We start from the raw sequence: 23,360 nt of genomic DNA, 5'->3' as shown, positions 1-23,360 counted from the left end.
ACTGCCTTAGGTGTGCAAATCCAGCGGGGGCTAGAGAGAAACCACAGAGCAGCTGCAGAGTTGTGCGGCTTGTTCTCCAGAGACAGCACAAGCTGTAGCACCAGAACTCTGCCCAATCCTGCTCTGGACCCTTGGCTGGACCTGCTCCACAGCAGCTGGACCTTCCTATCTGCTTCCCTGCAACCACACAGCCTCCATCTCCCATCCTAGTAGCAGGGGAAGGAGCAGAGCAGAGCTAAGGGCCCCCAAAGCATGGCACCCCACATTCCCAATTGGTGGCAGTATTGGGGGAGAGACAGGAAACATCCTGCACACTCACCCCATGGCCCCTTCCCAGTGCCCTGCACCACCATGCTGCCTGGCACTGCCAGCCCCACAGGATGGACTGGACACAGACATTGCAATTGCTGCTCAGAGCCCCGCCAGCTTTTTGGGGTGCACAACCAGGCTAAGGAGAGGTCTGCTGGGCTTGGGGCAACAACTATCAGTCCTGGCCAGCCTGGGTGTCTGCACTCACATTCCTCAGTCCCTGCTAGCCCAGCAGCATCACACTGCAGCTGTGCTCCCTGCAGAACCTTGTGGTGCAGAGCTGAGTCAGGGCTATTACTCCACCCTCCCAGCCCTGCAAGCCAGCTCTGCTCTAAACCCCACCAGGAAGGCAGATGGGAGCCAGAGGTCCCACTATGATCGCTGCCTTGCGGCTAGGACCCAGGCCCAGACAGGAGGCTGCCATGCCTGCTACTCATCCAGCACCAGGACAGCTGCAGTAAGGTTTATTCCCAGCATACGAGAGAGATGGGGAACACAGAGTAGGGTGTTCCCCCTCTCACTGTGCCAGGTCCCTGGGCACAACCTCCTACAGAGCCCAGGCCCAGGGCTCCCCTGCTAACTCAGCTCTGCCACCCAGTGTCACTTCCCGGGGAAATGCCACAGTAATAAATAAGTGTAAAAAGAGACCATTTAAGCAAAGGAAAACCATGGTGAGAGTTACAACCAGTGACTCGAGCACAGCCGAGGTGCACACCACGGAGCACGGGACAGGTAGGGCTGGCCCATTCTGGGCTGGCCCCACAAAGCTACCCGGCTCAGTGAGCTTGGCCTTGCCCTGCTGCACTCCTGCCTATGCCAGGCAGCAGCTAGCGGGACAGGGGTGTCTGTTTGAGGGAAATGAGCACCGAGCGCATCCGCGAGACATCCTTGCTCTGCTTGCTGCTCTTGGGATTGAAATCACAGAGCTGGGCCACCTTCTCCCACTCGGAGCCCGGGGTTTCCTCCTTGGACTCCTTCAGGAATGCTTCCTCCGAGGCCCTGCAGAGATGTTGAGGGTTGTCACTGGCAGAACCCTTTCCAAGGAGACCCTCCCCTCTGTCTGGGAACCCCTCATATCCCTGCTTCCTGTCCACTTGCTCCAGCTGATGAGCTCAACATCCTCCGGGATCCGGAGACGTGCAGTGCTCAAAGCTGCTGTTGGCTGCACTCACCCAAGATATCATTCATCCAGGGGCAGAGGGAATCTCTTCTGGCTCCCAAGACTTCTCTGCCCCCAGAGCTGTCCCCCAAAAGGCACAAGACCCCACAGCCTTGCCTCTTCCACCAGTCCCTGAAGAGGCATTTGCAGGAGCTCCACTTGCCTCCTAAGACTTCACCATTTGGAGATGCTCAGCTGCAGCATTCTCCCTCTGAGACCTCACCAGGGCCCAGTATCTCCCAGCATCCCCCTTTCCCTTGACTGGGCAGCCAGTCCTGGGGCCAGGACCCCAAGACCCTGCAGGGCAGGATACGGTCTGTAAGAGGCACATACACGTAGCCAATCACATCGGCGTCCGGCTGCTGGTAAAAGGCTTTGTCAGCGATCCTAGCCCCCGAGGCACAGAGAGAGAGAGAGTGCAGAACAGACAGGCAGGCCAAGGGTTAGAAAGAGAGAAACAGAGAAGGGGTTAGCGTCCTCCCACAGAGCATGACCCACTCATCACAGCATACATGACACCAGGAGAACCTGCTGGTGACAGCAGGGCTGCACAGACAGTGCCCCAACCCCGCCCAGATGCAAGGCCCATGCAGGGGGCAGGAGGCACTAAGATCCCACAGTGATCCTGGTGTGGTCCCAGCCAGGGTGGCTCAGCACAGCCACGGGAGCCACTTGATGCCCTGGGGTCTCTCCCCTTGCCTGGCAAAGCTCTCCCCTGCAGGGCTGAGCCCCAATGCGGGTACAGAGGCCCCCAGATATCCCAGGAAGGCAGATCTGGCTGCACAGCAGCTCCTGTTGCAGCCCTTATGGCCACACTGAGCCCAACGTACCTGTTGTTTGCCCTGTTCTTCTCCATCTGCTCATTCTGACGCAGGTTCCACTCCTCCAGGTCCTTCTTGGCCTTCTCACGCCATTCCTGCTCAGTCACCTTTGATGCCGCATCTAAGGCCAGGGTGAGACAGACCCCATCAGCTAGACTGACACCCACTGCCGGGCAGCCCCTCGGCAGGCAGGACAGCTGCAGCCCCCCAGGCCTGCCCCCAGTCCCCACTAGTACTGTCTGAAAGGCATCACTGCCCCAAGGACAGCAGATCCTTGGCAGAAGCACCCACAGGACGTGGATCATGAGACTCCTCTCTGAGATGCAGCAGGGTCACTGCCAGGTGAGGGACACCAAGGGCACCAACTGCCATGTTGCAAGGTGTGCCATGAGCATGGCCACACATGGCCTTGCTCACCCAGCTCCTCCAAGCGCTTCTTCTGCTCCTCCCTCCACTTGCGGATGCTCTCAGGTTCCTGGGTCAGCCGGTCAGCCTTGGCTACGGCTGCATAGGCGTCTGTGGGGCCATTGGACTCCTGCAGGACACAAGCACTTCACCGTCAACACCAGCTCCTCCTACAGCCCAGTCACCTGGAAGGGCTGGCAGCAGGGTAGGACTCCAAACTCCCAGCACTCAGACAAGCAAAGACAGGAGGTGTGGAGGGTGACAGCATGGGACAGTGTCCCCAAAGCACTGATCAAGCTGCTGTCCCAGTTCCTGGCCCCAGGCCCTGCCACCCAGAAAGGCTTCCCAGCACTCCCCTCCTAGACTTGCTGCTCGCTGCCAACACAGCTCTTATGTCCTCTGGACAGTCCCATGGCAGAGAACAGCCACCAGCTTTGTGACATGCTCCCCAGCAGCACCGGGCTTCCCTGGCCCTGACTTGGGCTGAGGCAGGCCCAGGACTGAGAGCCATTACAGGCTTGGACACAACAGATGGGGAGAGCTCAGGAGAGAGGCAGGGCCCAAGGGAGGTACAGCTCTCTGCCTGGACACCAGCCCTCAGGCAACAGCCTCTCTTGCTCCTCTGAGCCAAGCTGCCCGCACGCCTCCCACCAGGCCCAGCACCTCTCCTAACACCTTCCACTGACTGGGACGCCCAGCCTGACACTGAGCTCAGCAATGGGATTACAGCTCTCCTCCAAAATCCCCAATCTAATTAAGTCTGTCCTATCTCTAATGTGATTATCTTCCCATAAACTAGGCACGGGCAATGCACATACCACACTACTGGGCACCAAGTGGGGTGAAGCACTCGTCAGATGCTGACACAGCTTCTCCTGTAGCCAGCAGAGCTGGGCTTTAGGCTACCAGAGGTAGCTGAGACTGAGGCAAGTGGCCCCCACTGAACACCCTTGGCCATGGCGCAAGTGGGTTTAATGGGAGATGCTGCCAGGACTTGGCAGCAAGGCCATAGCAAAACAAGTGTCCCATGGCAGCCCTGTCCTGGCTCCAGACTCTGCCAAGAGATGCTCCTGACTGCCCTGGAGGCCTCCAGGAGCTACCCAGGCTGGAGAGGCTTCTGTGGGGAATGGAGGATTTGTCACTTGATCTTAGAGCCCAGGTGCTCCTTCAGGGTACAGGCCACCTACAAACAGATTTGGGGCAGGTCATGGCAGGCAAGACCAATCTTCTCATCAAAGAGGGGTGAGAATGGAGCTGCCAGGACCACCCCACAAGACCCAGACCTTCCCAGGAACACCACAGCTGTTCTGGGTCTGGATAGTAAAGTGTAGTCATTCTTAAGGGCAAAGCAGTGGAGTGCTGGCCCCATACCCACCCAATCCCCCTTAGCACCACTGGGCAAGGGCAAGGGGCTGAGCTCTCACCTGAAAGACATCTCCGTTGACAGTGGCTCCTCCATTCTGGAAACCAGCTAGGGAAAAAGGAAGAGGGAAAGACAAACACAATTATGGCAGCTGCAGGTGATCCCAGAGGGGCTGGTGTTCATGAAACTCAAGTAAATCAGTTCCTGGGACTTTGGCTGTGCCATTTCCAATTTCCAGCCCAGCACACCCATCCATAACAGCCCCACATATGTGGGCCAGGCTGCCTGGTCTCCTGTTCTTGGTGGGATTTTCTCTTCTCCCCAAGAAACCTCTCCAGGCATTTATATCTTTATGGTATTTTCACTGGTGTTTTATCTTATCTGAAGATTAGGGAAACTGTTCCAGGGACAGGGCTGGACACAGGCAGGTGCTCTGACTATAGAAAGACAACCTGATCTACCCCAGTCTGCAAGCAGCCAGGCAGAAGCTGCCAATGGACACAGACAGCTGACCCAGAAGCTGTCAGCCGAGTGCCCAGCAGGACAGGTCTCTGATGTGAAGGCAACCCTGCTAGGAACAGAGCCCACAGAAACATTGCAGTGTGCTCCACCAGAAGAGGAGGGCAGGTATGCATGCCAAGGTCTCCGAAAGCCTGCCTGGGGGCATGTCCCTAGGGTGAACTGCAAGGTTAGGGCTGGGAATGAGGCACCACTGACACCCACAGCTGGGGTACAGCCCCATCTCCCCCCCAGCCCCAGAGAACACCAAGCTGCACACCAAGGACAAAAGGCCAGCCCCATGTGAAGAGGCTTTGAAGGAGGCAGACTCCAAGCTTTAAGCTGCCACAACTCTGATGACTATAGGGCTTCTATCCGCCCACTAGCTGCGGGCACAGGCAGCCGCACAGCCACAGTGCAGCGCAGGCAAGCACCATCCCCAAAGTGCTCACCCCCACCGCGCAGCTCCGACTACACCCAGCTCCAGCCTGTCTGACTGCATTTATCACCACGGACGTCAACACCTCATCGTGCCCAGGTCTGCCCCCACAGCCCTGTATGTGGAGAGATTAAACCACTGCTCCGCAGGCAGCACGAGGAGACCCTGTGGGCCTGGGTTAGGGAAAGGAGACATACTGTGGCAGCAGTGTCCCTATGTCCAGAGAGCAGACCCTGAGCCCCTGCTACCTACCAAAGCCCCCACAGCCTGGAGGCAAGATATCAGGATTAGCACCTTCTACCTACAGGGCCTGGGACCACAATGTCCTCAATGCCTTCCATTTTGCACCCTAAAGGGCTCTCCCATCTGTGGGGACAGTGACAAGGCTGTCATTGCTCCTCAGCTTTGCCTGGATGCCTTTCACAATGCCCTAGCTGGGGGCACTGAGACATGGAGATGGGGGTCCATCTAACCAGGGAACCTAGCCTGAGCACACGGGAGGAATCGCCCGCAGCTGGCAAGTCCCAGCTCAGGATTCACCCCACATCCTAAGTCTTGAGAAAGAACCCCAACATCAAGCCCTTTGGGACCAAGCACAGGCCCCGGAAGGTCTTTGCTGGGATGCAGGCCTGGTCCACTGGGAACCCCATCGTCTGCCCACTGGGGGTGCAGCACAGACCTCATCACCCACTGGGGGTGTAGTGCCTCACACAGGGAACCCCTCCCTGCCCCCGGGGTAAGTGGGGGCACAGCCCCCCATTACACCCCACGGGTGGCAGCCCCTCCGCGCCCACCGGGGGCGCAGCCAGGGGCACCCCGCGGGCCCCCTGCCGTGCCCGCCCGGCGCGGCGCTCACCCGGTTCCGGCGGGGCCGCCTGCCCGGCCGGGGCGGTAACCGATTCACTGTCGGCCGGCCCGAAGCCCTCGTCGTTCTCGATACCCGCGATCTCGCTCTCCTGCTGGGCTAGGAAGGCGGCGGCCGGGTCCTCCTCGGCGCCAGCCCCCTCGGAGGAGGAAAAGAAGCCGAAGTCGTCGGCCATGGTCGGCCCACCCGCCGCGCTCCTGCTGCACGGCTCGGCTGGGCTGGGCGCGACTGGGCCCGGGCGGAGCTGTCACTGCGGCGGCGGCAGCGGGCGGGGCGGCCGGGCTGACATCAGCGAAGGGGCGGTGCTGCCCCCGGCCGCGTCCCGCCAGGCCTAAGCCGTACCCCGGAGCCGGTACGGGGCTGGGACTGGGCGCAGCCTCACCGCGGACATGGAGCGCCGGAGCCTCCTGGCCGCCTCCCGCAGGGCCCGCGGGCCCGTGGTTGCGGAGTACCCGTAGCTCTCCGGGGCGGGGGCGGACGACCCCTTACCGCCACCATCTTGGCTGGTGGCCGCCATCTTGGGTGGAGTCGCCGTTGGTGCAGGGGCGACCCGGCAAGACGGGGGGTGCCAGCGCAGGACCTACCCGGTGACAGGCAGCCCAACCCATTCCCGAGGGGCTCTGGACCGCGTTCTGCCTCCCGCCACGGTCTGCCCCCCCCCCCCCCCAAGCCCACCCCAAGCTAGGTCCGGAAACACCCGAACGGCTATCGGCACACTTCGGAAATCTTCGTACGCCCACCGGAAATACCCGAATCTCATCAACAAGGCCCAGTGCTTTCGGGTATTTCCGGACGGGTATGAGAGCCTTCGGCTTTCTCCGGAACCCGATCGAGCATTTCCGGTTGTGGCCGATAAACGGTCATTGGCTCCATAACGGTGCTTGGCGCGCGCGCGCGCCGTGGAGCCGCGGCGGAAGTGCGGGTGGGAGACGTCAGTTCCGGAGAGTGACGGAGCGGCGGGTCAAGAGGCGGCAGCAAAATGGCGGCGCCTGAGGAGCGGGAGCTGACGGCGGAGCAGACCGAGAAGCTGCTGCAGTTCCAGGTCCCGCGCCCCGGGGGGGGCCGCGCCGTCCGGCGGGAGCGAGCGCAAGAGGCGGGGCGCGGGCACGGAACGGACTGGGCTGGGCCTGTCCTGTCCTGCCGCCTGCGCCGGGCCGGGGAATGCGGGGCTCACTGAGAGCCGGGGCAGGCCTCGCCCAGAGCGGGCCCGGCGGTATCGGGCCGGGCCTGAGTGGGGGGCGAGAGGGAGAGACTCGTGGGCCCGGTGGGGGGGAGAGTGACGCGCCTGTGCGGGGCTTGGGCTCCTGCCCCGGGCTGGGGCCGCGCTGTGGGTGGCCGGCTCTGTGCCCCAGCGCTTCGTTAGGAGTGGTGTTCTGTTATTGCTAATTGGGGAGGCAAGAAGTGACTGCTGAATAAATGCCATTGCCTCTTACGGAAAAAAAAATCCCTGGTAAGTCACGGTCATTTTAATTAGTCTGAAAAATTATTTCTCTGGTTGTTAGTCGTGAATGGGAGAACCTTTCCTGGCGTCTTGCAAGGGTTAGCCAGTGGGTTTCTATGGAATGTGGTTTCTCAGAAAATTGTTTCTAATCCTCGCTGTTTGGTAATGCCTACTGGGGGGAGGCCACTGGGGACTGTAATGATCTAATCTTGCTGTCTGCTGCATAACATGGGCTGGGTTGCTTAACCTCTGGTTTGCCAGGGCCTCAGGGCTGTGCAGCAGTTGAATAATTAAGAAAAACCCCCAATTTGTAGGTGTGGCCTGTTGGGGAGCAGATAGTGCTGTGGAGCTGAAATATTTAGGGCTGCCTACTGAGAAGTAATTAAACATGATGGCAAATGAAATTTATCTTCAGGTGTCTTGGGTTTGTTTCTGAATTGTAGGGCATCATGTGGTGTTCCTTAGATTACAGAGTTCTTTTACAAATATGATGTTTTGTTTCAAGAGTGTTTTGGGTGATCTTGTTTCTTCAAATGAATATTTTTGAGACTGTGCTTTGCATTTTTTAGTGTAATGTAACTGTAGAATTATAGGGCTTAAAGGGACTTCAGAGGTAGCCAGCCCTGCCTTCCACAGCAGAGATAAGTGCAAGTGTTCCTCATTATTGCAGAGAGATATTTGCCAGGCATTTACCTCTGAGCCAGGGGATCCGCCAACCTCCTGAAGTAATTAATGTACTGCGGTGTTCCTCTGTAAGTATAGCTATGGGGAAACTTTTTTACAGATATCCCCTCTAAATCTTTACTGCAAATTAAGCTGGTTGGGCAACCTTAACTTACAGACAAAGGAGGCAGAGCAATGTTAACAATTGCTTTCCCAGTGCTACCATTTCCCTGGTAAGTATACGAGGTTTAAGCCATAGCCATATGCTGAATGTATTTATGCACAAAAGCTGTCCAACTCCCATTCTCTTGCTGTGAGATATCATAGTACTTACTAATCTACTGAATCTGGGCTGATAGGACCAGCTGCATTCATCAGTATCCCTGATGCTATTTTCAAAACCCTGTGGGCAGCTGTGAAACTAAAGAATCCTGTTTCCTAATGCTACCTAGTGTTGCTGTGGACAGCAGGCTAGGGGCTGGAGGAGATGGAGAAGGGGTCAGAAGGAGGAATTCAGGCTTTAGTCCAGCTTCCTGTTGAGCCCTGCTGTGAAGTGGAGGCAAAAGCTCTTTAGACTATAAAGGGGAGAATTTTTTTCAGTTAGAAGACAACTATTGTACAGAGTCTGATTTGAAAGCTGTAGCCTAGAAGGCTTTGATACCAGGATCTTATCAGTCTTCTGTCCCCTGGGTGTATGGGATTAGCTTTTCACCAGGGCTGGGATAGTGACAGACTTCACTGGTGAGTCCTTCTCCTTTGGTACTTCATTTGTGGCTGAAAAGGGCTTAGGTGTGCAGCCCTGCTTGTTTATTTGAAATGAGATAGAATAAATCAGTCCACCTGGAAAAGATTTTTATTCTGGTTTCCTTTAGCTGCACTCTTAAAAAGCATTATTTAGTTTGGAGAGGATGGCTAAGTATTGCTAAAATAATTTCTGCATTGCTATTGCCGCAAAACACTTGTAAACCTTTAGCTTGTAAACCTTTCAGGGATTCCCGCTGTCTTCTCAGGGAACACTTACACATTTTCAAAGATAACTTTATGCTTCTGTTGTGATGCACTGTCATAAGTCATTTATACAATATTCTGTGGTGGCAGAGCATTGTACCTCCACAGAAGGCAGCATACCATTGCAGTGTGGATGGAGCAGGACAGCAGACTAGGAAAGAAGGCAGTGGGTATGACAAAGATGAAGTAAGCAATAGCAGAAGGCCCTCAGTAGTGTTACAGTTAAATGGAGAGCCAGAAGGGAAGCATTGAAAAAAAGCTGTAGACTGCCATTCACCTACCAAATAGCTGTTTTGGGTGAAGATGCTGTTGCCCTACACTGTTTAGTCTACTTCTGCTGGAAATTGCTCATTCCAGGGTGGAGAGGTGAATGCCTGCTATCCTGTTTGTGGCCCAAGCCATTGGGGTCACAGTTTAAATACATGCTTTGCATTAATTCCACTGATGTTTCCTTGATGTGTTTTGGCAGTGCTCGTATAAATAGCTCTGCTGTCAGAATGGGGAAAGTAGCAGTGCTCTTTCTACAGCAGGGCTGGACAACGGTTTTCTGCCACCTTGCTATGGCAGGTTAATGGAGTAAAAACAAATGTACCAAAAGGGAGAGGTAACTGGGATAAACTTGAAATTAAAGCAACAAAGCACTCTTGCATGCTTTCAGCCTCCCATTTACTGCTGAAGCATTGGCTAATGCAAAGGAATAAAAGCATCAACATTTTTCATCTGCCAAGACTTAGCTGTCTTGGCATCTGTAGAGAGAATCTTCATGTGAACAGCTTAAAGCTGTGAGGATATGGTTGCATTTGGGAGATGGAAGAGACAGTGGAACTGCTTTTGTAGGATCTTGTTATCGATCTGTGCCCATTACACTTGGGCTGATGTCTAATGTTACAATATGCTAATGTAAAGTAATGGGGTGTTATTCGCAAAGACAAAAGTTAGCACTCATGATACCACCTCTAACTTCAACTGGGGAAAACAAAATGCTCGGGGCTGAGAAAATATCTAATTCAAAGAGGAAGGGGGAGACAAACTCCAGGCACCTTTCCTCCTAGGTGTACTGCATATTGATCAGAAGCCTCATAAAGACATTTGCTGTAATATGCAAAGAGAAACTCGCTTGTTAAAGGCTTTCCTGCTGCTTCAAGTCAGATGTTCTTTACCCTTGGAAACATAATTCTCTGGAATTTGGAGGTGGGTTGGGAATTAAGAGCAGTGCCAGTTACAGTCCTGTGGGTTTGCATCTCTTACGCTGTGTTTCAACATACAAGTGTATCTGCAGAGGGAACAGTTTCATAAGTCCAGTTTACAACCTTTGTCCACTCAGGGGTACTCCTCCTGCCTTTGAAGTGTGGAATAGCGGAAACTGCAACTTCAGTATTGAGAAGATTTTAGCGTTCTGAGCAGTCTCAAAGGTGAGAGATGCAAATAATTATATCTAGCAGCAGTGTCAGTGTGTTTTAGGATAGCACTGCCTTTGAGAATGCAGTGTTGAACTTTACTGGCAGTTGTGGTACTCAATACTTTGTTTCCTAAATATTGTCCACTGTCTTGAGCTTGGACCTACATTTATTCAAAGTTTTGAGGGCACTGGTTTAATGGGATTCCCTTTAAGTACAGGGAGCCTTATCTTTTTATTACTTACTATGTCTGTGTAAGATATGCTCTTTGAGGCACCTAATGAGAGACTACATTGAGTAGGAGACCAGCAGTTAGTGACTGATTTGAAGATACTGTTTGTTCTCTTAGCCTTATGATACTAAGAACATGCTCATTCAGCATGTGAATAATGCAGTTTGCAGCTAGCCACCAGATTCACCAGCAAGGCTATAGGTGGTGCAGTGGAAATGATGTGTTGTTTCAAATTTCTGACCTGTTTCTGTGACTAAGGTGAAACAGTGGCCATAGAAGGCACTGAGATAACAGTATAAATGGTTGTTGGGAGCAATAGTGAACAGTACTGGTGTTCACCAGCAAGTGTTTTCTAAACTGTGAGTTGAACTGCCTTCCTGCAGTTCCTTACATTGAGTGCAAGTTGTTCAGAACCCATATGTGTCTTCCAGAACGCCCTGGAAATGTAGTATGTCTGTCTTACGGAGCATGTCAAAGTAACATTCAAAAAGGTGTTCAGTTTTAAAAGCTGCCTTTATGCAGGCAGTTTCTTTTTCCTGGAATGTTTAATTGTGCAGCTTCGTTGATCAGAAGAGTGGTGGGAGCACTGGGCATGGTGCTGCTGGGGTGGTTTTGTCACTGTTTTGTGTTGAGAGCAACTCTTAAGATGCTAAGAAAAAAAAGTAGATTCACCTTCACAAAAGTGCTGTTGTAAAGACTGAGATCTGACCAACAGCGTGCCTGTTGCTATAACAATGGTTGGGAAGGAGTGAAGTTATCTGGCCTGTAGTCTGTCTCTGTGGAGCTCAGTAGGTCTTGCAAATGCTGTGGTGATTCAGTGCTCATTAAATGTTTGCTGATAGTTTGCATAGCTGTTACTTTGGTGCTTATTTCTGACCTAAAACTGCTAAAGTATTTTGCATAATTTAAAAAGGAGGTAATGTTCAGTCCTGAAGCCCTGTTGTTATTGCTGAGTGATAATCCAGGCATTTCAAGACAAAGGTGTGAATGAATTTCTGAATCTTGGAAATTTTGCAAACACCAGCAGACTTTCTGGGATGTTAAGGAGTGTGTGAACTTGTCACACATTGACTCCATTGTAAAATCAAATAATTAAGTAAATTACAGGTGCTTTAAGGTGTCCTTCTAAAAGGACAATGAAGTGCCCTCTGTAGGAGTTTGGGGTGTAAAAAAATCAGAATACAAAACCTAACTTTTACTCAGAGAAGTGCATCTTCAAATAAAGTATGTTAAAAACTAAATTGTGAAGCAGAGTGATAAACAAAGGTATTCTGGCAGCAACAGATGAGTTCACTGAGCTTCACTTCTATGATATTTGCTTCTGTAGTGCTCCCTTGCAAGGCTTGTTGCACACTTACCTTTTAATAAATAATTATACACCACTGACTAGAAGTGCTTTTTTCTGAGCAGCTGCAATCACATAGTTGATGTCAGCAATGCTTTGAACAGTCTGGTTCTATACAGCAGAATGAAACAATGATTTTTGCCCAGTAGATTGGGGAGAAGGTAGATGGAGACTTCATGAGAAAGAGGCCAAGAAATGCTCAAAAGTTTGAACTGAGCCCAGAGATTGAATAGGGCATTTGTCCACTGTGTGACTTGGGTGGAAATAGCATGTGGAATGTATGAATGGGGGCAGGGTGGGGAATAGATTCACCATCCTTCTCCAGTGAGAAAACAATTCATTGTGTTCTTAAATGGTCAGCTTGTCAAGACTTCCTCAGGGGCTTTTAAATGAAGCAAGAAATGGGGGAGATGATGAGCAGAATTAAATAGGATTGCTTACAATGGATTGGATCACAAGGTGCAACAAAAACTGCACACAAGTATTTACATCTACTCATTGCTCTGTGTTAGCAATCACTATAGGCTGCCTCCTGCAGAAAGGTATGCTCTGTTGTGTGACAGACACAGGGAGCAAAAGTTCCTTGCTCTTTGCCAAACATGGCTGAGCTTTTCCCAGGTGCTGCGGAGAAGAGTGCGTGGAACCAGCAGGCAGGGGACAGGCAAGGCTGTTGTGTAGTTCAGCTCACACAGTCCCCAACTGTCACAGTGTGTAGCTGTCCAGAGGGAAAGCAGATTGGACCCTGAGCCACTGAGGGAGGTGTACCCTCTTAGTGTTACTGAATCCACCAGGTGAGAACATAAGGTGCTGAGAATCTGAAGGTTTCTTGTCAAGGATGACCAGCACATTTTTATGTTCAATTTGTTATACTGCTTATGACAATTATTGTCATTGCTTCTCCCATCTTGTGTTCAAGCTAAATAATTGTTTCTGAAGGATTAATTTTTCTTGGCTTTCTATAGCCCAGTTTAAAAAAACCAACCTTTTTATGCTTCTTAATATTAAAATAACAGGCATTTCTTTCAAAATTGCCAGCATTGCTAATGGTGTCACCTGTAATGACCTTTCACTGACTGATTCAAAGGATTGTTAAAAGGGTGGTGGCAACACATTTGTAGCTCTCTGCTTTCCTACGAAAGAGTGAATTTTGGCTCTGATGATAGGTATGGTATACAAACCTGAACTATCTGTTCAAACACCTTGCAGTGAGTGGTGTGGGGCAAGATGTGTTTCTGTGGCACAGTGACAGGGATGTTCGCTTCAGAAGAGATTTGTCTGCATTCAGGAGGTGCTGACGTGGCTTCCTGTAACAACTACTGTTGTTTGAACTCCTGTGCGGAAGTTCTGATTGGCATGAGGCTAAAATATGCCTTCCCAAACATTGATGTGAGAGCCCAGTGGCTTTGAAGTCTGCTGGTGTGTTTGGACTATGTTTTTTGTTTAGGGTCCTGTCTGTGTTAGACTGGATTTTTTTTACTGTAGAATCCCCTGTGATGCTGGAAAACACTAACTTCATTAGTGCTTGGCTCATTTCAGTTTTAGTTTTATGCTTGCAGTGAGTGAAGTAATGGTCATCTTGGGTTTTCAGAAATGCTTCGCCTGTCTTTAAGTTGATGTTTCAAGGTGACATTTGAGGACATCAGCCTGGCATATCCTTCCAGAGTGAAATTTGTGGGCAGTATTAGGTTAGACTCTTGACTGGGCTGAGTGCAGTTTTAGTACCAGGCCCTGGGCACTACTGAGAATTAGCTAATGCTGGAAGAGTGCAAAGGCCTGTTTGAGGCCTCCTGTATGTTTATGGGTTTGGGTTGGCTCAGGTTGCTCTGCTCTTAAACTGAGAGTAAAGCACTTTAAAAAAAAAAGAGTATTGTGGTAGTGTGTTGTGGTAACTCCTGCCTGTGCTCATGTGTTGCAAAGGACAGTAAAAATACATCACTTCCCTGGCACTGATCTGCTTTTATTCTCCTTCTGTAGGACTTGACGGGCATAGAGTCCATGGACCAATGTCGTCACACACTGGAGCAGCACAACTGGAACATAGAGGTACCACTGCAAATAAGATTTGTAGTGGTTTCCAAGTACCTGGGTTAAACAGAGTACTCTGCAGGGAGAGGGGGGTCCTACCAGTAAGATTTAATCTGTCAACCTCTGAATTTACACTAGTAGCTCTTTATAACAGTATCTTGACACATCCGGAGAGCTGGTTTTGGAAGTATACAGCAGAGCTGTTACGGCTGTGAACAATCACTTGACTGCCACGTTGTGTAACTTCCCGTAGAGTGTGTGTGTGCAGGCTGCCATGGAAAAAGCTTTCCATACAGAACAGAGTATTGGTGGTTATGGTTTGTAATGAGTTGTGCTTATCCAGTGCTCCGGGGCTGTGGGCAAATAATAACTACTGTTAGTGAAGTATATATAAAAAAAATCTTCTGCCACCCTTAAATGTCTGAACCTCCCTTTGCTCTTTCTTGTGCCAAAGGCAGCTGTACAGGACCGACTGAATGAGCAAGAGGGTGTCCCAAGTGTCTTTAATCCTCCTCCGTCGCGGCCATTGCAGGTCAATACAGCCGACCACAGGATCTACAGCTACGTTGTCTCAAGGCCACAGCCAAGGGCAAGTTATCTTATCTTGGATTTGTCCTGTTTCTTGGGTGCCTCTTTGAGCAACAGAACTTGCAAGCAGGGGAATGAATTGTTTTCTTTGTATGCTTTTTTCTCCTTTCTGAATATTTTATCTTCTGAAAACAAAATGTAGAGCTTTTCCTTCAGCCTTTATCATTACTGTGGATAATTTCTCTGTGGTCACAGTATGGGATGACCTTCTTTGTGTTATAGAATGTCTTGCTGTGGCGTAGTAAAGCTTTTTGATCAGTTGGAACAAAGGACTGTCCCCTACTTATGGTGGAATGATAATATTTTTTAGAGCCCTGTAAAATGTATATTTACTTGAATACAGTATCAATTACTTGCATTAATGTTTCACATGCAAATTTGCATAAGCACCTGTAAGACTCAGTGCTGTTAATCCCTTTGCACAATTAAGAAAATGAGCACAGATCAAAAGCATTGCTGCTTGAGTAGTCAGTGATGCTGGTTTTCAGATGTGTCACATCAAATTCTGAATGAACCATGTTAGTCACTTAAACTTGATTTGATGTGTCCGAAGCCACGAAATATTGCTGAGCCTTTTTGCAGTGGTTAGAGCACTGATACTCATATGTGTTCCTGTGTGCTTGGTGCTAGTGAGCACTTGGCTTTAGCAGGCCTGTTCCTGGGGTGGAGACTGTTCTAATTCTTTGTTTGTAATTGCAGGGCCTGTTAGGATGGGGTTACTACTTCATAATGCTTCCATTCCGATTTACCTATTACACATTACTTGATATATTTAGGTAAGTACCTTTTTGTGCTGACTCATATTGACTGCATCAAGGCACACTAGCTTAGATTTGGCTGTACCTCTGTCACTTGGATCTTACTTGGATCTTTAAGTCTAATGGCAGATTTTCCATTTATTTGCTCAGCTGGCTTTATCTGTAGTCTTGTAAAGTTCCTACACTGTTTAGTAAGAAATAAATCTTATTGCAGAGAAAACTAACATCATGCAGCCCTGCAAGTTAAGTATTTAGCTGGACTTCTAACTCCATGCAGCTTTACAGTTTGAGTGCCACGCAAAGGGGATGCAAAAATCTGGTATCCTTGGACAAACCACTTGATCAGAATCACATCCCATTGGGCTGGGCTGCAGGTTAACCTGTCCTAATCCCTGTGTGTTACTTGGCAAAACCCAAACTGTAAACACCTCTGCTTTTTCCCCTTTGGTGTCTGTTGCCTCTTCTCCCCTTACCGCCCCAAAGGGCTAGTTCATCCAGAACTTTTCTAGAGAAGAGGGAATGTTGAAAGGTGGTAAATATCCAACAGTCCTGCCATCTGCATTGTTTTGGCAGTTTCCCCTGTTGTATTACTTTTTCCCTTGAAAGACTTTTCCGAAGTTCAGTGTAACTTCTATACATCAACAGAACTAAACAACATTGATACCTGCCTTGCAGTTAAGCTTTCTGGAGCTCTTTGCACTGTGGAATTCTTAATCTTGGAAGAGCAGAAATTCAGTTTTCAAAGTTATTTGGACAAAACTGTTTGACTTTTAACAGCCTGCCTTTGACTAAATTTCTCAAACATCACTGTTGGTGTAGCTTATGCCTGATGCTTCAGAGGAAGTCAAAACTGTCAATCACACAGGATTCAGATACTTGCTGATGCCTGGCATGAGATAACATGTAACTGGGGGGTTTCTGTAGCAATGGTATCAGTTTGGAGCAGGTGGCAGTTTTAGGTTATTATAAATGTTCAGGGGTCTTAGCTGTGACTTTTTTCCTACTTGCAAATACCAGTGACTGTCTGTGGAAAAGAAAACCTGTTCTTAAGAAAGTGAGTAAGCTGAATTTCCAGTGTCCTATGCTTCCTTCCTAGGTTTGCTCTGCGTTTTATACGCCCCGATCCTCGTAGTCGGGTCACTGACCCAGTGGGTGACATTCTTTCGTTTATTCATATGTTTGAGGAAAAATATGGGAGGATACACCCTGTCTTCTACCAGGGAACTTACAGCCAGGTCAGTGTCATGTGTTGGTGCATAGATCTTGTGGAGATGGAGAGTGGGGATTTTGCCAGATCGTATCAGGGCCTACATGGCAAAATCACTTTTTGTCTAAAAGCCTGACATTTGTCCCCAAACTCTCTAACAGGGTAATGGAGAGCTAGTGAACAAGTGTATTGGAAAACCAGTGTCTGCCAGGCTTGATGATTTGCCAAGCCTGCAAAGTTGGAAAGCAAAGCTGCTCTGACTGTTCTTTGACTGTCTGTATGGCTCTGTAGCCAACAGCTATTCTTTGTAATCCTGCCTTTGTTTTTATGAACTGATGTGGTATGCCAGAGCCTGTCCTTTGTTCACCAAATTGGGACTGACTGCCTGGGCTCGTATGCAACTCCAGAACTTGGTGCAGGACCTCAAAACTGAGAGAGGAAGCCCCTGAAGAAATTATGGGAGGCAAGAGTTCAGTATGTTAGATCTGGGCTGATGACATTCTCTGTAAAAGAGGGATGCCCCAGTGGGTACTGCCTCTCCTGCAGCTTCCCTTAGCCTAGCCGAGGGAAGGGCGTCCTGCAGTGTGTCCCAGCAGACAGTTGGATCAGCACTGCTTTCTGAGTGCCAGAGAAGAATGTGGAGTCTGTGCTCCATGCTGCACAGAGATGGAGCTTGTTGCCTCTACAGCTCTTCTAGGCCCCTCTGTCTTGCCTGGAATCCAAACTTAAATAACAGAATGGGTAGGCTACCAAAACTCTGCCAGTAAAACAGGGAGCCTATTGTGCACTTATCCTGTGGTCTTGTTAAGAAATGCTTTTGGGTGGGTGGAATCCAGAGGCTGTAGATGCAAACAGGGTTTTTTGTTGTTGGTTTTTTCGTTTTACTGGGACCTGCAGCATTATGGAGTTCTTTTTTTGGTAGTGTTTTCATTTGATGTGGTCTGAAGGCTGTGTCCTGTACAGGTTTAAGTGGAGAGCTCAGCCTTGGCTGCTGTGAGTCTGAGGGATGGAGAGCTTGTCACTGCCAGCTGAGCCTGGTGGAAGGGTGGGGCTTGTCAGTCTGCACAGTTGCCTACCTGGCTTTGCTCAGAGTTGTGTTCTCCAAAACCACATCCTGATAGGAGTGTGAAAGAACACCATTGTAGCCCCCTTAAAAAAGGGTTTAGTCAGAAGGTCTGACAGGTTTGTCCTCCACTGCTGCTTCTTTTAGACCATGCTAGTGGCAGAGTAATGGCCCAGGTAAATGTTGCTGAGCTGTGTCACAGAAGCTTGTGGGTGCTGCCTTCCCCTTGCCTAGAGTCCCTGTAACTTTTACCTCCTCTGTTGTTATGCCAAGGCACTGAATGATGCCAAGCGGGAGCTGCGCTTCCTGTTGGTTTATCTTCATGGAGATGACCACCAAGACACAGATGAATTCTGCCGGTAGGTAGGAGAGTTTTCCAAATAGTTATCTTTGCACTCTAAATGCAGCTTCATTCACACAGTCTCTTCTCATCCCCTAGCAATACACTGTGCGTACCTGAGGTGATCACCCTCATAAACACTAGAATGCTCTTCTGGGCTTGTTCAACCAATAAACCAGAGGGATACAGAGGTGAGTATATCCTTTCTGGGCTTTACCTGTCCCCTTCTGTCTCTGGAACAAGCCAAATGCTCTTTGGCAAATTTACATGTGAAACACACTGTTTGTTTTTGTGCAAGCAGACAAGAGATTCAGGATTACATGGGGAAGTGCATGTTGGTTTCCATGTGGTATTTCAGAGGGCCTGTTGGATGCCAGGGAAATACCTTCTGTTCTTCACCTCCACTGTTCCCTGTATTTCCGGGCAGCCCTAGTTGTACACTCTTTGCTCTGGCATTCAAGCTGCTTTCAGTGCCTTGTTAATGGGAGTTGGTGGGTGTGTGCTGAGGATTAAACTGAGTGCAGAACCAATTATCTAACTAGCTGTGCCCTTAACACTGGCTCATATTATGCCTGAGGCCAGGAGTGACTTGTTAGGTGCATTCTTTTGCTTTCTGAGCCAGTCATCTTTACACCCAGTCTCTCTGTCTCTTGGAAAGTCCACAGTGAGGTCCTTTTTAAGTACTGTCTTTCCAGAGCTGTTGATACCTGGCCTGCCAGCCTTTTGGGAGGGATTGGCAGCAGATGGAGCCTTTTCCCAAAGTTCTACTCGTGGCTCCTGTGTTGCTTCTGACCCTTCCTGTTTCATGGCAGGAGAGGCCAGGAGTCCTGGTAATAAACCTGGGTCATTCTTGGCATCATAGTTCAGCTAACAGTTATCAATACCTAATGTCTAAGGAGACATTCTTTTACTTATTGCTGTTTCATTGCTGCAATGCTTCGGAGTCACAGCCTAGAAAGCAGGGCTGGAAGGCATCATGGGCTTTCATTTAATCCACAGGGTGCTCTTAATTTAGTTTGAAGGGCTCCACTGGTAATGACAACTCCAAGTTCCGTGATGTGCCATGCATGTTTTGAGGAGGTGGTAGTCAGCAGCCGTAGGCGAATGCTAACTTAAAAGCCCCTGATCTGCTCCGTTCCCTACCTCAGGACAGAGCCTACCTCCAGTAGAAACAACCTAATTTTGTTTGGAAATGTCCAGGATGGACACTACGACATCTTCCCCATGACAGTACCTTCCAGAGTCCAGCCATCCTTAATCATCTTAGCAAGTGTTTCCCTGTGCTTAACCTGTGTTTCTCTTCCTGCAGTTTAAACCCAGGGATTTTTGTTTCATTCTGAATTGACATTCAGGGCAATTTACTTCCTTCCTGCTTGAATTACAGAACCTTTTGGGCTACTGGAAAGCTTGTTTTTTCCCCTCAGTCTCTATGCTCCAAGCCACTTCCTCCCTTTACTAGTTTATAGGGTTTGGTTTGACAAAATGGAGTCTGAGGCCTTTTCTGCCTTGGAAGAGATAGTGGCTGTGGAAGCTGTTTTCTTAGGCCCTTGGTGATGGAAAGCATTTGTGCTGTACCCGTTGCTGACCCTTCTGCATGGGGCAGTTATGGTGATGTTTGTGCCTGCTTCCCAGTCTCCCAGGCTCTTCGAGAGAACACATACCCATTCCTGGCTGTGATTATGCTGAAGGATCGCAGAATGACAGTAGTTGGGCGGCTAGAAGGCCTCATCCAGGCTGATGACCTCATTAACCAACTGATGTTCATCATGGATGCCAATCAGACGTACCTAGTGTCTGAACGCCTGGAAAGGTATGACAGAACCTGAGCTCCAGTAACTCAGACCTTGTGGAGTCAGGCTCTGCTCTGCCCCCTTCCTCCCTCCAGGCACCGTGTGTAGGCAGGTGGCTCAGCATCTGCTGTTCTGTAGCACAGCCCATGGGCTCCCCTTTTCCCAGTGGGATCACTGGTCCATAAATTCAGGCCACCCTGTAGTCAGGGAGCTGGATGTGTTGCCCACATAGGCCCACCACTGAAAGGTGGGTGTGAGTGCCCTGCTGTTTTCTGCAGTTGGAGCATAGCCTTAGCGTGCTGGAGCTTTGCAGGTAAAGCCTGGACGATAGCCAGTAGGTGCCAAGCGGGGGAAAAGGCATTGCAGGCAGGAGGAGGGCTGTGGTGTCTGCACTCATTTGGTGAGTGAGTGCTGCTGCCTGGGCTGGCTGTCCTGAATTCTGACTGCATTTCTGGTGGTGCCTCCTGAGCACATGCTCCAGTCCCTGATAATCCTGTAGGGATTTGCAGGCTGTGTCCGAAGTAGGATGCCAGCTCCTTGTCTTCTGTCTGCCCCTCCTGTGCTCCACCGTTTCTGTGGAGGACCCAGTAACAAGTTTTGATTCCTCTGGTTTCTGAAATGTGCAAGGAATTACCTGAAGGAAATAAAACTGTGAAGAGTCTCGAGTATGAGGCAAAAATCCTGGGCACTGCTTATGTGCTGCCTGTCCACTCTGTCAAGCTGCAATGGGTGAGAAGTCTTTTGTGTTCAGTTCATTTCCACTCAACCTAGGGAAACAATTTGTGTGCTGGGGACTGTGGAGACTTGGCTTGCCTTTTAGGAGCTTATGGTACTCTAAATGAGATGTTACCTGATGTGTGTGCTCCTACGAGTTTGAGGCTGTACCTGCACCCTCAGGTCTGCCATCAGCCTGCCATGCCTTCGCTTCAGGGCCTGCCAGCCCTGACTACTCCCTGCTCGTGTTTGCAGGGAAGAGAGGAACCAAACCCAAGCTCTGAGGCAGCAGCAGGATGAGGCCTATCTGGCATCCTTGCGTGCAGACCAGGAAAAGGAGCGCAAGAAGAAGGAGGAACGGGAAAGGAAGAAGAAGAAGGAGGAGGAAGTGCAGCAGCAAAAACTAGCAGAGGAGAGGCGGCGACAGGTGAGAGCAAACAGACTGCTGGGGAGGCTGCTGTGCCCTGTCAGATGCCCCTGTGTGGGAGCAGTGCCTGCAGTAGGGCTTTCTCAACGGACTGGAGCTGCTTGTCTTGTTTAGGGCTTGGGTGTCCTTTGAGCCTCCTAAAGCAGCTATGCTGCAAGGGACAAACATAAAGGTCAGTTCATTGCATGCTCATTGCTCCTGCTCCCCCCTTGCTTTGCAGACACTGCAGGAGGAGAAGGAGCGGAAGTCCGAATGCCTTCCTCCTGAACCACATCCTGATGACCCAGAGAGCGTTAAGATCATTTTCAAGCTGCCTAATGATTCCAGAGTGGAGCGGCGATTCCACTTTACACAGTCATTGACGGTGAGCTTGGGGCAGAGCTGATGGGCTTCTCAGAGTAGAATAGGGTCAAGAGATTCTCCAGGTAGCTCAGCAAAGCTTTGGTTCCATTGGACTTTGCTGAGAGCCTGAGCAGGAGGCAGAGTTGTTCCTGGGTAAGGAAGGTGTGGTGGGGCCTGGGCCTACCAGCTTAGGAGAGAGATCAGAGGGAAAAAATGGAAGAAACTTTTTCTCCTGAAAAACTGGGACTCTTGTTGCTCCTTATTAGATAAGGAGTGTAGAAAGAGCCAGAAACAGTGTCTGGACTCCCCAGATACTCTGTGACAAGTCCAGTTTCATGCATGCTAAGAAAATGGCAGTCTTGTGTCTACAATGCAGTGATGGTGCAAATGTAGTAACACCCCCCCCACTGTGAGATGCCATGGATGCAGTGTGGCTGTGTCATTGCTCCCCCAGCTGGCAGTTATTTCTGTGCTTCTTTCCTAGGTGATCCATGACTTCTTGTTCTCCTTGAAAGAAAGCCCTGAAAAGTTCCAGATTGAGGCCAACTTTCCTCGCCGTGTCCTGCCCTGCCTCCCTACAGAGGAGTGGCCCAATCCACCTACGCTGCAGGAGGCTGGACTCAGCCACACGGAAGTCCTCTTTGTGCAGGACCTCACGGACGATTGACATTTTTCCAGAAGACACAAAATGGAAAGATAAATTCATATTATTATAATACAATATTTTTTTTAAAAGACTGCGTACAAATGAGGGATCAGAGACCACATCGCCTGTGCCAGCTGTGCTGTGTGTGCACTGGCGAGCGGAAGTGTGTGCACGTCCTCACACACCCATGTACACAGCCATCCCCTACACTTGAAGGGCAGACAGGGAGGGGAGCTGGTGTTGCCCCTCCGCCCTCCCTGGGGAGGAACAGGAATGGCAGCTCTTGATAATAATTGCTTTTATTGACAACAATAATAAAACCCCAACAACCTGACATCTTGTGAAGATTTGATACTCTGCTGCTCCTCACAGCCAGAAGACTGGGCACCTGAGTGGGGTGGGGGGGAAGGGCTGGACAGAATCTCTTCAGCTTCCCTCTGTGTATAAGTATCTTTCTTCTAATATTTCTCTTGCTTTGTAATGACCAAAGGAGAATGGGGTTGACTATAGTATTAACTTTTTGATAAAGAGCTGGTTCAATTCTTACCTGTGTGGGGTCTTGCCCAGCGTTCTTAGCCTGCGTAGTGTAATAAACTCTGCCTCTAGCATGTCTGTGCCAATGCTTTCTGCCTGTGCCCACTGCCACAACCCAACACTGGGGAGGGGGTTCTAGCTTCTGTGGCTCTGCAGTAAGTTACTGTTCACAACACTGTGGGTATGCCTAACTTCTGGCCTTGAATTAGTAATTTTGTGCCAGCAGAGCTGCTGCTATAAGACAAAGAGCATGAGCAGCCTGTGGGAAGGCAGTGCTGGGCTACTGCTGTGCTGCCTGACTGGGGTAGGAGGGAGATGGCCCTTCACTCACAGCACTGGGCCAAGCCTTCCAGATTGAGTTAGAGTTGGGGAAAAAAACATGGAAGGAGAAGGGTGGGTGTAAGCCTCTGCACCCAGAGGATTGGTCATGGCTGTGGAGTGGTGCTATCAGCTCCTGCCAGAAGGGAGAGCAGCAGGAGCCTGTTCCTTCCCTACCTGCTAGTCTCTTTTGGACAGGTAACTGCTCACTCACCTGCAGGGAGGTCTTTCCACCTCCAGTGTTTCTGAAGCCTGTAAGCTGTAGTAAACCAGCCTCCTTTCCTGGTGGCTCCAGGGCCTGGCACAGCTTTTTCAACTGGCAGAAGAGATCCCTCATTTTCCTCCCAAAGGAAAAGCTGTTCTGTTTCAGGCCATGGAGTCTTCTGGAGCTGCATGGTTTGGGGAGTAGTAACTTTGCTTTTAGCCTTGGGGAGCTGGAGCTCCTGCCCTCTGTCATGTGTAGTGTGGATGTGTCTGTTCTGCTCAGCTTGAAGTACCCAGCCTGGGGCTGTTGAGGTCCTCTGGGGGCAGCCAGGCTGGTGCAGGGATCACCCCTTCCTTGGCTGGGCACAGGTGGGCTGGGGCTTGGGCTGTAGGAGAGGTGGAAGCTGCCCTGGGTGTTGCTGGAGCCACCCAGGAATATGTGCCACCCTGGGAGGGCAT

At 50.3% G+C, this 23,360-nt stretch overlaps 2 protein-coding genes across 5 annotated transcripts; one reads left to right on the top strand and one right to left on the bottom strand.

The window, feature by feature from the left end:
* Positions 1-940: 940 nt before the first annotated feature.
* CLTB (clathrin light chain B) lies at positions 941-6,597 on the bottom strand. 2 transcript variants are annotated; one of them, XM_075102551.1, is made up of 6 exons: positions 5,851-6,158; positions 4,119-4,165; positions 2,707-2,824; positions 2,299-2,410; positions 1,802-1,855; positions 941-1,308 (listed from the first exon to the last, which is right to left on the bottom strand). In XM_075102551.1, the coding sequence occupies exons 1-6, from the start codon at positions 6,032-6,034 to the stop codon at positions 1,137-1,139; spliced, it is 687 nt and encodes a 228-aa protein (XP_074958652.1). In that variant the 5' UTR covers positions 6,035-6,158; the 3' UTR covers positions 941-1,136. The 2 variants fall into 2 exon arrangements, with proteins under 2 accessions (XP_074958652.1, XP_074958653.1); XM_075102552.1 differs by lacking the exon at positions 1,802-1,855 and having other exon boundaries at positions 5,851-6,597.
* FAF2 (Fas associated factor family member 2) lies at positions 6,573-22,453 on the top strand. 3 transcript variants are annotated; one of them, XM_075102549.1, is made up of 12 exons: positions 6,801-6,901; positions 10,296-10,383; positions 13,920-13,988; positions 14,425-14,559; positions 15,258-15,334; positions 16,413-16,551; positions 17,860-17,945; positions 18,026-18,117; positions 19,559-19,736; positions 20,686-20,857; positions 21,078-21,221; positions 21,684-22,453. In XM_075102549.1, the coding sequence occupies exons 3-12, from the start codon at positions 13,941-13,943 to the stop codon at positions 21,864-21,866; spliced, it is 1,254 nt and encodes a 417-aa protein (XP_074958650.1). In that variant the 5' UTR covers positions 6,801-6,901; positions 10,296-10,383; positions 13,920-13,940; the 3' UTR covers positions 21,867-22,453. The 3 variants fall into 3 exon arrangements, with proteins under 3 accessions (XP_074958649.1, XP_074958650.1, XP_074958651.1); XM_075102550.1 differs by having other exon boundaries at positions 6,810-7,309; XM_075102548.1 differs by lacking the exon at positions 10,296-10,383 and having other exon boundaries at positions 6,573-6,901.
* The last annotated feature ends 907 nt before the right edge of the window (positions 22,454-23,360 follow it).

The sequence above is a fragment of the Phalacrocorax aristotelis genome, chromosome 8, assembly GCF_949628215.1.
Source record: "Phalacrocorax aristotelis chromosome 8, bGulAri2.1, whole genome shotgun sequence".
Classification (NCBI taxonomy): Eukaryota; Metazoa; Chordata; class Aves; order Suliformes; family Phalacrocoracidae; genus Phalacrocorax; species Phalacrocorax aristotelis.
The sequence above is the reverse complement of the archived record's forward strand: the minus strand, read 5'-3'. Positions and strand labels throughout refer to the sequence as shown.

What these genes read in the sequence shown, in the direction of transcription:
- CLTB (XM_075102551.1), bottom strand. Translation starts at nt 6,034, where the DNA reads ATGGCCGACGACTTCGGCTTCTTTTCCTCCTCCGAGGGGGCTGGCGCC. An exon ending in GGCGGCCCCGCCGGAACCGG is followed by an intron (nt 4,166 to 5,850) that starts GTGAGCGCCGCG and finishes CTTTTTCCCTAG; the next exon opens with CTGGTTTCCAGAATGGAGGA. An exon ending in GCCGATGTGATTGGCTACGT is followed by an intron (nt 1,309 to 1,801) that starts GTATGTGCCTCT and finishes ACATCTCTGCAG; the next exon opens with GGCCTCGGAGGAAGCATTCC.
- FAF2 (XM_075102548.1), top strand. Translation starts at nt 6,839, where the DNA reads ATGGCGGCGCCTGAGGAGCGGGAGCTGACGGCGGAGCAGACCGAGAAG. An exon ending in TCTCAAGGCCACAGCCAAGG is followed by an intron (nt 14,560 to 15,257) that starts GCAAGTTATCTT and finishes TTGTAATTGCAG; the next exon opens with GGCCTGTTAGGATGGGGTTA. An exon ending in ACATTACTTGATATATTTAG is followed by an intron (nt 15,335 to 16,412) that starts GTAAGTACCTTT and finishes CTTCCTTCCTAG; the next exon opens with GTTTGCTCTGCGTTTTATAC.